General features: G+C 43.2%; 1 protein-coding gene across 12 annotated transcripts in view; it reads right to left on the reverse strand.

Moving 5' to 3' along the window:
* The window catches only part of LOC126379097 (acetyl-CoA carboxylase), a 255,256-nt gene that overhangs the window by 204,534 nt on the left and 35,596 nt on the right, over positions 1–15,126 (reverse strand). For all 12 annotated transcript variants that reach the window (XR_007568241.1, XR_007568242.1, XM_050027669.1 and 9 more), the window contains 19 exons: positions 15,015–15,122; positions 14,740–14,834; positions 14,113–14,206; positions 13,267–13,382; positions 12,807–12,980; positions 12,271–12,433; positions 11,441–11,603; positions 10,621–10,765; positions 9,184–9,293; positions 8,236–8,402; positions 7,649–7,860; positions 7,285–7,390; positions 7,029–7,166; positions 5,892–5,998; positions 5,005–5,141; positions 3,441–3,527; positions 2,742–2,824; positions 1,087–1,196; positions 585–713 (listed from right to left, as the gene is read on the reverse strand). Coding sequence is in view for 10 of the 12 variants with exons in the window: in XM_050027669.1 (XP_049883626.1) it covers positions 585–713; positions 1,087–1,196; positions 2,742–2,824; positions 3,441–3,527; positions 5,005–5,141; positions 5,892–5,998; positions 7,029–7,166; positions 7,285–7,390; positions 7,649–7,860; positions 8,236–8,402; positions 9,184–9,293; positions 10,621–10,765; positions 11,441–11,603; positions 12,271–12,433; positions 12,807–12,980; positions 13,267–13,382; positions 14,113–14,206; positions 14,740–14,834; positions 15,015–15,122 (2,444 nt within the window). In the remaining 2 variants the exon portion in view is untranslated. The remainder of the gene's footprint in view (positions 1–584; positions 714–1,086; positions 1,197–2,741; positions 2,825–3,440; positions 3,528–5,004; positions 5,142–5,891; positions 5,999–7,028; positions 7,167–7,284; positions 7,391–7,648; positions 7,861–8,235; positions 8,403–9,183; positions 9,294–10,620; positions 10,766–11,440; positions 11,604–12,270; positions 12,434–12,806; positions 12,981–13,266; positions 13,383–14,112; positions 14,207–14,739; positions 14,835–15,014; positions 15,123–15,126) is intronic.

The raw sequence follows: 15,126 nt of genomic DNA on the forward strand, positions 1-15,126 counted from the left end.
GTTAGGTTACCCACTGATACCGTTAAACCACAATACGGTTAATGAAAAGAGACAACAGGAAATGAAAAGGGACAACAGGAACGCGGCGTCGCGGCGCCAACGCAAACTTCTCAACGGACTCCGCCGCCGCAAGCGCGTATTGTTCGTTATACGCTGTCTGTACTGTACTTTTGAGTTAAATATAATTTTTACAGTTAACTAAATGGTTTCAATTAACAACACTCTTACTTAACCTGAAGATTTGACGGATGCAGTTTTTACAGAAGTGACTGCCTGTCTAACAATCCAAACCGCACACTAAAAACCAATACAGGTTAGGTACATATGAGCCCATCTAATATTTTTGACCAAGCTTGTGTGGATTTCATTCTTCTATCGTGTGGGTTGTGAGGTGGATTACCAACCTTTTTCGACTTTTTCGGTTCGACGGAAAATTCCACTAGATATTAACTCAGAATCATGATCCGAATCATCCTCATCAGTATTCGTTACGATGTCACTAACACGCTGCATATAATTTGCGTGTGTAAGTTTTGAGATGTTTTTGTATTGTTATTGTGTAAATAATTTCCCTCTCAGCTCACCTGCCTAGCCCTCAACGCCACGCGACTGTGCTCGGCGCGATGCAGGGATGTCAACTCATTCAGTGTGGCAGCTAGTTCGTCAGTGAGACCAGGCTCGTTAGACCAAAGGTGGTCTATTAGGAGGGTCACCTGTTGGAGAAGGGTACATTAACAATAGGCTAGTTACATATTGGAGACGATGATTAGAAAATGGACGAACTCGCAAGTCTACACAGGTCTCAGCCGAAGGACGCAATATACGATCCCGACGACCCGATTACTCTAGCCATAGATGTTACATTCCATGTGACTCGCCTCTTCCGTCCTGTATTGCTGTACCGATGGCTACCATCTCTGACTCTGCATCCGGTGACGTTAAACCCCGTAGGTCTTGAGTCCCTATTCGAACTCAGCCACCATCTCTCTCCGGTCTACTGAAGTAAGAGGCGCCCACCCCCGCGGCAAGCGACGAGCTACGTCTTGTGGGAGTCAACTGCGAAGTCGGCATCCAAAGTATACTCACCAGCAAATTTTTCTTGGCGACCTGGTTATGTGAGAATATGATGTTGGCGACGGCCTGCATGTCGTCCTTGTAGCGATCACGGAGCGCCATCACGCACTTGTCGTAGGAACCTGGGGAAACAATAACATTTAGAATAGAAGTCTTTTTTGGGGTTATGAATACGCTTTTACAATAAAATACCAGATAATATTTTAAATTTGTCAAAGAATAAATTTAAAGCTCACGTGAAACTTACTTTGTGTAAAAAAGCTACTTATAAGATTAATGACTACCTAAATGATAAAAATGTCTGGTATTGAATGTGTTCCTCTAGTTATTAAATAACTTGTAATGTACCCTCATTGATTTAAAAGATGTGTTGATTTTGCACTTTCTTGTCATTTCTTCTCCTCAACCATAACACATTACGAAATGACGTAAATTCAAAAATGTTACATTGACCTTCAACAAGTTTATCCATGATAATTACGTTGTATAAATGATTCTGATTTCAGAATAGAATAGAAATTCCGCTCACGAAAGAGAACATTTATAAAATTGTTGCGTATGAGGTCTGGAGAAGCCATTCTATGAGAGGTCCTCCGCATAATTACTATACACACACACACACACACACATAAACAGCCTATATACGTCCCACTGCTGGGCACAGGCCTCCCCTGAATCAACCGGAGGGGGTATGGATCATACTCCACCACGCTGCTCCAATGCGGGTTGGTGGAGGTAATAATTACTATACTCCCTGCATATTCACATTATTCACTTACTTTCGAGGATTTGTGCCCGATTACTGGCAATAGACTCGCCTTATAAGACTAGCTTTTTCCCGCGACTTCGTCCGCGTGGACGGATTTTCCCGCTAATTCGCGTTCCCGTGGGAATTTCGGGAATTCGTTTCTTAGTGCACCTCTACGGTACCTAAGCTACGTCCCTTCCAAATTTCAAGTGCCTACGTTTAGCCGTTTAGGCTGTGCGTTGATATGTCAGTCAGTCAGTTTCTCCTTTTGAGTATGAGTGGGAGTAAAAACACACCTAGAGTGGCACAACGGGCTATGGAGCGCGCCATGTTAAGCATCCACCTGGTAGATCGTATATACCAAACGTCGAAATTCGGCAACGCACTAAAGTTGAAGATGTAGGTATACGAATCGCTAGGCTTAAGTGCAGACGGGCAGGACACTTGGCAAGACGGGAACACAACAGTTGGACTAAGGCTGTTACTGAATGGTGGCCAAGGGACGGTATGCGATATCGAGGCAGACCACCAGCCCGGTGGTCGGATGACATTGTGAGGTATGCCGGAAAGCAATAGATGAGACTTGCACAGGACCGATTGTCCGAAAGTAAGATAATCCGTGCTTCGGAAGACAGTTTAAGCCGTTGGTCCCGGTTACTACTTACAGATGTAAGTAGTCCTTACATAAGCCATGCCAGGGGCCTTTGGCGGCTCAACAGTAACCCTGACACCAGGGTTGATGGGGTTGGTAATCCACCTCACAACCCATACGATAGAAGAAAGCATATAAAAGTAAGTGCGAAATGTCAAAAAATGTCAAGTAGAAATGTTTTTCTAGGTAAATTGCTTCGACGTGGCCTTTTTAACCCACCAGGTACAACGTTTATCTACGGAGACAGCAGTCGCAACGAAGACTCACCGAGTTGGAAGTGGCTCTCGACCTGGTAGTATTGTTTGAGCAGGTCGTGGACTGCCGCCTTCATTCTGCCGCGGATACCGTTCCTTAAATAAAAAAATAACAAAATAAATGACATATCTTGATCATAGAATAAGAAATAATACTACGCATAGAACGGCAACTATCCGCTCCCCACCAGCGTCTGAGCTAAGTTTACCTCCCCCCTCTTCGAACATAGTTTAGACTTCAATCGTATGGTGTCAGACTTCACACACACAGATGCGCGGGTGCGTTAACGTCAACGTGTGGTGTCTGTGTAAAACGAGGTGTTTTGTATGAAGAGTCACAGGGACTGTAACCTGGAAGCTGACAGAGGGCAGCAGTAACTGTCAGTACTATTCAGAGGCGGAGGACAGGAGTCCTAGTACGGCTCTGAAATAGACTACTCTGGGCGCCATCCCACTCGCGTCAGACAGAGTATTGCGGGGCGGAAGGCAAGTGGGAAACCACTGCCCTATTTTTCCCTAAAAAAGTAGCATGGAAAAAGCTGCACCGACAAGAGCGTGGCTCTTAAATTGACGATGATGATGATGATGAATATTTCGCTGTCGCGCTATCATATATTACGTCCTTCGGACGCCGATACTTTTCAGTGCCGTCCCTAAGGTATGTGCCTACACTCCACCCAATTTGTAGTTGAATTAATAAATATATATATACCTGTATCTCTGCACGAGGACAACTAAAGCCTGTGTGCTCATGAAGAACACATCTCTGTCGGCGCGCTTCTGCAGGGACGCGGCGTGGCTGTAACCAAACATCAAAGATCTGTTATCAGGTCAGAACGCATTGTATAAGAAAACCAGCTATGCTCAAAACTGACAGCTAACATTTCAAGGTTAGCACGGCTGACGTCATCCCACTTTGCGTTGCCATTTCGTAATAAATAAATTACCCATGACCAATGTGTTTATATTTACTTTGATTTTGAACTTTTAGTAAAAGATTTACATAAACATACATAAACATAAACAGCCTATATACGTCCCACTGCTGGGCACAGGCCTCCCCTCAATCAACCGGATCCGCACCGGTATCAGCCGGAAAAGATTTACGTACAATTTTAATATTTTTTATATAATGTGACAAGTAATAGTAATCAAATACGTTAGTCAGTAATTCACTTTATATTCAATAATAAAATTTACGTCCTTGAAATGTTGGAGATACCAATTTAATGGTAACACATACGTCATCAATGGGTTAGCAATGGCGGCTTGTCATAGGATTGAGCATATCTGTCTCCTTATACCAAGGTCAGACAGGCAGTCGCTTCTGTAAAAAACCGGACCTGTCAAATGTTCAGGTTGGGTAAGCGGACCGTGTGAGATACGGGATAATCTTACGGCTCCTTACCTGCTTCCCCCAGAGTCGCTAACTCTCTTCAGAGCTTCAAAAACCAGTTGCGAGCTCATTTTGAATCCTTATGCGGATATTCTTAAGATATTACTTTTATGTATGATGTATTTTATTTATTTCAATACTTGTTTTGTATGTGTGTGTATATTCTATTATTTATTATTATAGTTTTCTTAGATTATGGTTAGGTATATTTATAGTATATATAATATATGGATTATATTATATTGAGTATTTATTAACAGCCTCCGTGGTCCTGTGGTTGAGCGTTGGGCTCACGATCCGGAGGTACTGGGTTCGATTCCCGGTGGGGACATATCACAAAAATTACTTTGTGGTCCCTAGTTTGGTTAGGACGTTACAGGCTGATCACCTGATTGTCCGAAAGTAAGACGATCCGTGCTTCGGAAGGCACGTTAAGCCGTTGGTCCCGGTTACTACTTACTGATTTAAGTACGTAGTCGTTATATGAGTCACGTCAGGGGCCTTTGGCGGCTCAATAGTAACCCTGACACCAGGGTTGATGAGGTTGGTAATTCACCTCACAACCCACACGATAGAAGAAGAAGAGTATTTATTAATATAGTATGTACGTATAGTATAGAGTATTTATTATGTTAACTTTAGTTTTGCTTTTAGGTATCTATTTTTTGTTGCACCATCCCGCATCCAAGTTTGTAAATGTTTACTTCCTTTTGGTGGTTGCCTGGAAGAAATTGCTCTAGAGCAATAAGGCCGCCCAAATTGTACTGTGTTCATGTGTTATGTCTGATTGTTTAAATGTAGTTCTGTGCAATAAAGTATATTTGATTTGATTTGATTTGATAATGCTAGAGAGATGATGAGGAGTATTTTTAATACACACTGGTCAATGACACTAGCGATCTGCTGGCTGGGGAACTGCGCCAAGACGCTGGTAATATTCCTCTCGTACAAAGCCATCAGCTTCCGGACCTTCTTCTCAACCGAGATTGGGATGCGGCCCGACGTTGACGATAAGACCTGGTGAAAAAATCGTTTCAGTTTTCCAACGATACGTATAAACAATCGGGTCAATCCCAAGTCAAAGATAAATTATGACATTCTGATTGCTAAATAAAGACAGATCTTCTTGTTCTATTCAACTTATTTATGAATTTGAATAAACAAAAATGTAATAATAATTGCGACATTTTGTCACGTTTTTCTATGACGTCACAGAGTGCTTTATCATACAAATTCCATAGTAATTTCGTGACGTTTAGTAAAAAGTACCGATAGCCCGAGTAGGGCCGATTTACCACCTGTACCATCTAATAACCCTCAACTACAATGCCAGTCGTGCGGCCGCTACTGTCGCTCTCGCATCGGACTTTACAGCCATTTTAAAAGCTGCCACAGAAACGCTGTTTGAATCATCTGATAAAGATGTAAAGGCCTGAGAATATTAAAAAGTAACTGATTTGACTAGTTGGAAACTAGCCTATGAGCGTAACTTTTTCCCCCTTATGTACTGAATTGGGGTAGTTAAGAGGTACAGTCTGACTAAATACTACGTAAAAGATGTGTTGCTGTTGCAGTTTCTTGTCATTTCTTCTCCTCAGCCATAACACCTTGCGAAATGACGTAAATTCAAAAATGTTACATTGACCTTCAACAAATTTATCCATGATAATTACGTTGAATAAATGATTCTGATTCTGATTCGTGTAGAACGGCAGCTCTCCGTCCCCCACCAGCGGCTGAGCTAGGTTTACCTCACCCCCTTCGTACCTCTTGCAACTCCAGGAGTGGCAGTGATGGGTCACGTAAGCTCTGCATGAACTTCTCGACCACTTCACGCAATCTCGGCGTATTGTAGGGCTCGGGTAGGCAAAAACCTGTGGAAGACAAAGACAGATAGGTCATCATCTCCCTCAGCATCACCTCCCTCAGCATCACCTCGTTTTTTTCTGAAGATTTGACAGGTCCGGTTTTTTTACAGAAGCCACTGCCTAACCAGCCCAATACAGGTTAGATCACATAATATGTTGGAGGCGATGATTGATCCGGTAAATAAAAACTCTTCGAGATGTTAAGTGGACTGTATTAAATTAAAAACTAGGAAATTATTTACAAATAAGTTAGCGAGAAATAAGAAAACATCCTCGTCGGCAAAGTCCGTGGCTCGTTCTGTAATATTGCCATAGCAAAATATATTACAGTAAAATATATTAATATAAGACTTTAATGTTGCCAACAACATACCTCCGAAAATGCATTTCTCTGGAATGTAGGTTTCCTCGCGATGTTTTCCTTCACTGATAATCATTTATGATCCTAACATGAATTCGAAAACAAATTCGACAATCATTGGTTTAGGCCTGTGCTGGATTGCAACCTGCGACCCCAAAGTGAGAGGCAAGCGTTCTACCAACGGCTTAAATTTAACCAGCCGAATAGTCGCTAGCGCTTGTAATTCCACTCAGAAGCATGAGCAAAATCATCCCCCTCAGTATTCGGAACGGTGCCAATTACACGCCGTATCTCTGACTTTGATTGACTTAAAAAACCCCCGACCAAAAAAAAGTACTTACTCAATTATTATGACAAAAGGTTAAAAATACTAAACTCCATAAAAAGCAAAAATAACTTATCCCACATATGCTTGTAAGCAAACTGAGCGAGTAACATTCCTCTCACACTTAACAAACGACCTGATGACCTTGAAGACCTGAACCGATTTCCACCAAACATAGCTAAGAACACTCTCGACTGATATACCTTTCAAACAAAAAAAAAACGCATTAAAATCGGATCATCCGTTTGGGAGCTACGATGCCACAGACATACACATTTACACAGACACGTCAACTTATATCACCCCGTCGTTTTTGCGTCGGGGGTTAAAAATACGGTTGTTTTACATACCAGCAAGTGTGTTCTCCAATATGGACCTAAACTTGTTGTGCGCATGGTTCAGTTTGTCCGAGACTGTGGGCCCGTCATCCAGAGGGAACTGGCCCTTGTAGGGTTGCGCCGTTGTCACCAGCGAGGGGTCGTCCAGCTCTGAGGAGAAAGAGAGACAAGTCATCAAATCAAATCAAATCAAATATACTTTATTGCACAGAACTAAAGGCCGATGATGGGATTTGAACAACAAGTCTACGAGCATTAAAAACCTTACCAAGGGTGCCCATCAGCGAGCCCATCTCGAGCACAGCACCAGGTCGAAGGTTCCACGTCACTTTGCCGGACTCTGGGGCCGATAATGTCATCACCATCTTCATCACCTGATGACGAAAAAAAATCCTATATTTCGCCGTATTGCTGATGGATGATTCAGCTTGTTGCAAAATTTTATTACATTTTGTGCTTTTTTTTTTCAATTTCATACATTTGCGATGGAAAATTCCACTTGATATTAACTCAGAATCATGAGGAGAACCAACCCCTTCAGCAATCGGTACGGTGGCACTAAAACCCTATATTTACTCTTGTTTTAATCTCGGTCTACTGTGGTCTTCTCTAGTCTACTGCGGTCTACTCACCTCAATCTCAGCAGTAGGCTGTCCCTTGGCAACATGTCCACCATCCTCGACCAGACAGTTGATCAGTTTGCCAGCAGACGGCGCGCGCAGCTTCGACGGGTCCTTTTCCTTCTCGAAGACCACGGTCTGGTTGCCAATCACAATTCTGTACTTATCCACTTCGTCTTTCAGGTAGGTCGTGAAAGACGCGCCGTCTACTGACAGCAGAGTGCCTGGGGAGAAGAAGTTTTGTCATAATATTCGCTTGCTCATGCGATGTTGGGAAATTATAATACTCTGGGTCCGGGTATATACTGAGTCTATTCTAAAGGGTTACATGTGTCTTATACAGAGTGTTAGTGACGTTCAGGTGACACCGTGACACATGATGATGAGTTGATCTCAAGTGGAATTTCCTGTCGGAATATTAATGATAATTTATATTTTATTATTATTATTTTCAGTTCCATACTTTTGCGACGGAAAATTCCACTTGATATCAACTCAGAATCATGGTCTGAATATATCAACTCAGAATTGGTTTAAGCCCGTGATGACCATCCAACATGCGACGGGAAAACCGGCCCAATACAGGTCAGGTCACGTACCTCCATCAGTAAGCTTATGGACCTCCAGCTCCTTGAAGCTGCCATTCATAGCCAAGAAGTATGAGGTGGGGCCAGACTTGGTGGCTTGCACGCGGTACTTCGTACCCTCGTGGATTAGCTCCACGTCCACGTTGTTCGACAGCTGCGATGACCCTTGGATTTGACCCCTGATGAAGGAGTTTATGGATTAATCACTCGTCTGTCGAGATGTGGCGGACCCAACTAGTTGGCCAGTTAGTTCCGCGTATACGCTACAGATGGCGTTGGCCGCAGACTGGTGAAGGGAAATAAACATAGAAGCAGTCTCTTTATACTCTCCGCAGTTGATTATTGACGCCAAAACACAATCACAATAGCAAAATAATCACACACTAAAATTTTAAAAACACGTTAATGTTATTGATTTTATGTCGCTATTTGTCTGTGCTGTTTTGTGATACGCTGACATACTGGTAAGCGACATAAGGCGCTCGATTTATACCTTTATCCCACAGCAATAAAGGCCATGGTGGCATATTAATGCTACACAGGTAGAACATTTTCTCTTTCACACACGTATCCTGCATCTTGCATCTGTCTCACTCGATTAAAGCCACTCTATACAGGTATTGACGGGGAGGGAGGTAGGGTCTGGGTAATACTACACAGGTAGGACGGTATGATTTTGATTCTCCCCCCCCCCCCTCGCGTCCAGAGACATTTCCTCTCTCCTACACGTATCTTGCATCTGTCTCACTCGATTAAAGCCACACTATACAAGTAGACGGGGAGGTAGGGTCTGGGTCTTAATACTACACAAGTAGGACGGTTTGATTTTGATACTCCACTCAGAGCCATTTTCTCTTTCCCACACGTATTATGCATCTCTGTCTCACGTACCTGTCTCTCTCTACCTTTACTCTCTTCTTACCCACACCTTCATAGATCCTACCACAAGTGGTCACTTACTTCTCTAGCGCACTCTTGAACTCCTGGAGATGGGCAGTAATTATGCTGTCAGCTATCAGGATTGAGCCGCAGATCACGCCCAGCATTATGTCTGGCTTCTCCGATTGTACCTGAGTAGAGACATGGAAATTTATTCTTTGCTTTTTTAACCTACACCACCACTGGTCTGGCAAAGATCCTAAGCCCTACGCCCTTTTATTTTTTATTTTTTTTATAATTCTTCTTATTTTATCGTGTGGGTTGTAAGGTAGATCACCGACTTAGAAATTAGTAACCGGAACCAACGGCTTAATATGCCTTCCGAAGTACGAATCATCTTACTTGTGGACAACCAGGTGATCAGCCTGTAATGTCCTAACCAAACTAGGGATCACAAAGTGTTTTTGTCATTTTATTTAATTCATTTCAACCAAAACATGTTTACATGTTGGCTGTATCTTTGGATTGCCTTGATTTTTTTACAGCTTCAAGAGACAGCAGACATAAGTATTATACATTGTTTTAAGTGTACGCGGTTATTATCATAAAGAAAACACATAATAACGGGTTCTTACCGCGTTTAAATCAGGGATATGAGACTCCCGATATTTCGACACTGTTGCAAGTGCCATGATCACGGGATGACTGATGAGATTGGAGTGGAGTAGGTAGATCCATAATTTTCTACGGGCAGACATATCTGTCTACCCTCTTTCTTTGCCGCTTGTTTATGTATTTGATATCGGAATGTTCGGAACTCGCACCAAACTCACTACGATAAGCCGCACTCACTGTGTCCTCACGTTTTGTCACCACATTAGGCCGTCAGTCATCCCGTGATCATGGCACTTGCAACAGTGTTGAAATATCGGGAGTCTCATATCCCTTAAACACGGTAAGAACACGTTACTATGTGTTTTAATTATAACATAAGTATTAAATGTTAATTTCAACCAGCCAGCCTTTCCAGCCTGTTAGGCACCTTGCCTCGATGTGACGCATTGGAGGAGGTGTTTTATTTATAAGATGTGTTTGTTTTGTTTTTAATTGTTTGAATAAATAGATTTTATTTCAACTTGACACCTTTAAGCGTTTCCGAGGAAAAGGATCTTGACAGACGGACAACAAAGTGATCCTATAGGGATTCTATCGTCCTTTTGAGGTTCGAAACCCTGAAAATTCCATATAACTCTTGCTAAGGGCAAAATCTAGCATTTAGTAGAGGCTTTGTGAGAAAACCTGGTCTTCTTCTTTGCGATGGCGATCGATACTAAATTTTTGCTGACCAATAATTGGCCACACTTACGGCATTGTCAGTGGCTTCGTGAAGGTCTTTAATAGTGCAGGTGTTAGGGCACTTAGGACAGCACAAAAGGTGAGCCATAGAAAACCTGGTAAGAATTCCAAAGTTATGCCTAGAAAAAAAATGCCTTCACTCTTGCTCGTCATCCAACTCACCCTCTCAGCGATGAGGGCGTCCAACCAGGCGGTGTCAATGTTGTTGTCCTGGAAGGAGCTGGTCTCCAGCAGCGTGATGAGGTATTCCACGGTGGTGCGGAAGTCGCCCCGGATGCTCAGCTCTTTGAGGGCTATCACCAGATTCCTGGGAAACATGATGGATAGTTAGATACCGGGATTTTGAGTTTCTCAGACAGATATGATTCCTGCACGTTGTACTTGTCAGAATCCATTATAGGGCTATCATATTCGGACAACGCGAAACATACGTCCTAGTGTTATGGGTAAGAATCCAACACGAGCTCTAATGATGGTCGAGCCAAAGTAACTCATTGGTGAAAGTCCGGTACCGGAATTCGAACCCGCACTCCACGTTTGAGAAGTAAGCCGGTGATACACAGGATCACAGTGACATTATATTGAGGAGCTAAAGTTATATGACACATTCAAATCACCCCAGAAGAAGCAGCGCCCAAACAGCGATTTCATCCAAACCTACTACCATCATGGTCTACTCATTTTCCCAGTAGACCGAGAACAGTAGACTAACAAGTCTACTGGTCTATTCAGTCTAGTGGCCTGCTCCCTGGTTTCTCCTCAAGAGGAGAAATACCTAAACTTAGAGTCTATATTTAAACTTTCTATCATTATTGGTCTACTAGTCTTCTCGGTCTACTAGTCTACTGGTCTACTCACTGTCGGGCCTGCTCTCTGGTGTCGCCTCAAGAGGTGCAGTACCTAAACTGCGAGTCTATTTAAACTTTCTATAATTATTGGTCTTTTAGTATTCTCGGTCTACTAGTCTATATAGTCTACTCACTCTCTGGCCTGCTCCCTGGTCTCGCCCCATGAGAAGCAGTGTCCAAACTGCGAGTCAGCGAACTCGTGCAGCCCTCCTGACGCCGCCACGCTAAAGTAGCCCCATACGTTCTTTGATGAACGGAAGTTCAGCTCTTGTACGGTTCCCGATGAAGGTTTGAAACCTGAAAGACAAAAGAAAAAATATTCTGGTCAAATAATCAATCATAAGTATTAATTAGTTGTTGGTAGGGCTGGCTGAGGAAGACCTAGAAAGACGTACACTGACCAAATTGGAGATGTCCTTAGAAAAGATTTAGTATGATCTCCTCTGAACCGGTGTGCGTGTATGAAACGTTGATGAATGTGGAGGAAGTAAGAGAACTATGAATAAAAAACAGAACACGCTCAGGTGCGCGCGTCCCGGGCATGTCGTAAAATCCGACAGAGGGATTGTGTCTTTTCTAACATGATAGACAATTGTTATAGACGATAAGCTGAGACCTTGGGGTGGTTAAAATGGCCACATCGAAGCAATTTAACTAAGAAAGCAATATTGCTATTTGACAGTTGTTTGCATTGCGCACTTACTTTTATATATGCGCAAATGTCAAATGCAAATATTGCTTTCTTAGATGTGGCCATTTTAACCCCCTTGTCACCGTAAGGTTCATAATATCCATCTTAGGACTTTGTATCAACAGCGGCCGCTAAACTAGCGCTCGTTATCCCTAATGGGGTGGGCAGAGCCACAAGTACTCAGAAGACAAACTTGCAGCCACTATTGATATGAAGTCCTCAGATGGCAAGTCTTCTACTGGTCTACTAATCCACTGTATACGGTCTACTGACCTTCATCAGGGTTCTCGGAGGTGATCCTAGCGGCGATGACGTGACCCCACGGCGACGGCCGCTGCTTGGGCTCGTCGAAGTCAATCTGTGTCATACCCCACGGAGACTCGCCATATAAGAGGCGGATGTCCTTGATTTGGTAGAGAGGCAACCCCATTGCGATCTGTGAGGGAAAGACTTTTAATGTAGGATAACGAAATAAATAACATTCCTATATTTTTTTGCGGTAATCAACAACTTGACATAAGAAATATTGACGAGTGATTTTTTCTTTATGTCTGAGGCCACCAACTTTATGGTCTATTATGGTCTTCTATGTACTTATTACGGTCTACTTTAATATACCACGGTCTACTGTATCTGCAGTTGAGAGGGGTGCTAGGGTCGTATTTTTCTATTCTATTCTATAGGTATTCCATTGTGCCCGCGCTCACGTAACCCACCATCGTGACCGATATGGTCTATTACGGTCTCCAATAGTCTTATTTTACTCCGGTCTACTGTGGTCTACTCTAGTATACCACAGTCTACAGTACCTGCAGTTGAGCGGCGGGCAGATTTACGTCGGCCACCATCTCAGTGCAAGGATGCTCCACTTGCAGGCGAGGGTTGAGCTCGAGGAAGTAGTAGGAGCCGCTGCTAGGGTCGTACAGGTATTCCACTGTGCCCGCGCTTACGTAGCCCACCATTTTGGCTAGGCGGACCGCAGCCTGGGAATGAAAGTAGTACAATTATTCTTCTTCTATCCTGTGGGTTGTGAAGTGGATGACCTGCGGCAACCCTGGTGTAAGGGTTAATATTGAGCCGCCAAAGGCCCCTGACGTGACTCAAGTAACGACTACGTACTTACATCAGTAAGTAGTAACCGGGACCAACGGCTTAACGAGCCGTCCGAAGCATGGATCATCTTACTTCTGGACTATCGCGATAGGTGGTGAGCCGTATCACCGTCTATAATGATGGAACCAACTGTGAATGTCTAGTTATCCATAATACCTTCTCCATCTCAATAAAGACGTCTGGCTTGGCGACGGCCGCCGGCGCCTCTTCTATGATCTTCTGGTGGCGACGTTGGATCGAGCAGTCGCGCCCGAACAGAGATATGGCGTTGCCTGGAAGATAATTTCTGGTTGTAGTGGTTTGGCGGAAGGCAAGAGGGAAACCATTGCTCTATTTTCCCGTAAAAAAGTAGCATGGAGAATGCTACACCGACAAGAGCGTGGCTCTTAAATTAGTGATGATGAGTTAAGTTGTGGTGTCTGCCCTTCCAACATGCACAACGAGATAAAATTATCGATCGAGTCAATAAATTTTGTCGAAATCGAAAAGCATTCATGTGTGAGCATAGATTTACTACTGCCGTAGAATAAACATCAGCGCTCAAAAAGTGGGACGCAGAGTTACTGTTAATAAAGCGACGTTGACAGTACTTTACCTCAGTGCGCGATTAGGCGCCGAACTGGCAACACGGGGAAGTGCGTGGTAAAAACTTGCAAAAACAGAAGCTCAAAGCGAAAAAAGAAGAATGGAACATCATATTTCTAATAAGAAGTTGAAGTAACAAGCAAGCAAGCAAGAAGACATTGAAGTAACAAGCAAGCAAGTAGAACTACTAAATAAATAGTTGTTGTTGTATTGTAGTTTGAAGTATTTTATCTATCTATCAATTTATTGTGCATCATAGTATAAACATTTCAATTTTCGCAGTAAACCCCACCAAAATTATTATTTTAAAATATACTAAAACAAATACTCCCGGTCAATCAGAGTCGCAGTATAACCCGACCGCGTTACGAAGCACCGCGCGCTTAGCGGTATTATTTAAAAGACCGAAGTTCTCACCGTACTGGTCTGCCAACAGCTGCACCTCCAGATGCCGCGCGGACTTGGCTAGCTTCATCACGAATATCGGCGAGCCGGGCACCTCCGCTTGAACCTGTATCACGACATTACGTTAGCATTTTTTTGGTATTTTTACATCTTAAAGTGGAACAGATTAAAGAGAAGGCGAACATCGTGTCTTATAAGGAGGTGAAGGAATTGGTCTTTGATAGACAAGAATGGAGAATGCTACACCGACAAGAGCGTGGCTCTTAAATTAGTGATGACATCTTAAAGTGAAAACCACCTAAGCGCCTTTTGAGAAATGGCTGATATGAACAAATCTTGCAAGTTTCCAGTGCCAGTTATAAACACCACAAAAGGTCAGACAGGCAGCCGCTTCTGTATAAAATGCTTTTCTCGGGTGGATTTCCTCACGATATTTTCCTTCACCGCTGAGCACGTGATAATCATGTATGATCCAAACATGAATTCGAAAACAAATTCGACAATCATTAGTTTAGGCCTGAGCTGGATTCGGATCTGCGACCTCAAAGTGTGAGGTAAGCGTTCTACCAACTGGGCAACCACAGCTCTAAAAAAGAAACTTGTTGAAGATATTAAAAATAAAATATGAATGATACAAACCTGTCGAAACATGTTATTGAAGTCGTCTGGGTTCTCCACCTTCCTGATGCCCTTGCCGCCGCCACCCTCCGAAGCCTTGATCATCACCGGGAACCCTGGAAACATACACATAAAAATAAATGAAAATTCTTCTCTACACTCGTGTGGGTTGAGAGGTGGATTACCAACCTCATCAACCCTGGTGTCAGTCAGGGTTACTATTGATCCGCTAAGGCCCCGACATGGCTCATATAGCGACTACGTACATCAGTAAGTAGTAACCAGGACCAACTTACCAATTTTCTGAGCAGCCTGCAAACCCTGCTCGGGTGTGGTGACACATCCCTTGGCAAACAGTTCCGAGGATATCTTGATCTTCTTACTGTTGTACTCCGCTTTCAGTTCTGT

The sequence above is a fragment of the Pectinophora gossypiella genome, chromosome 28, assembly GCF_024362695.1.
Source record: "Pectinophora gossypiella chromosome 28, ilPecGoss1.1, whole genome shotgun sequence".
Taxonomy (NCBI): domain Eukaryota; kingdom Metazoa; phylum Arthropoda; class Insecta; order Lepidoptera; family Gelechiidae; genus Pectinophora; species Pectinophora gossypiella.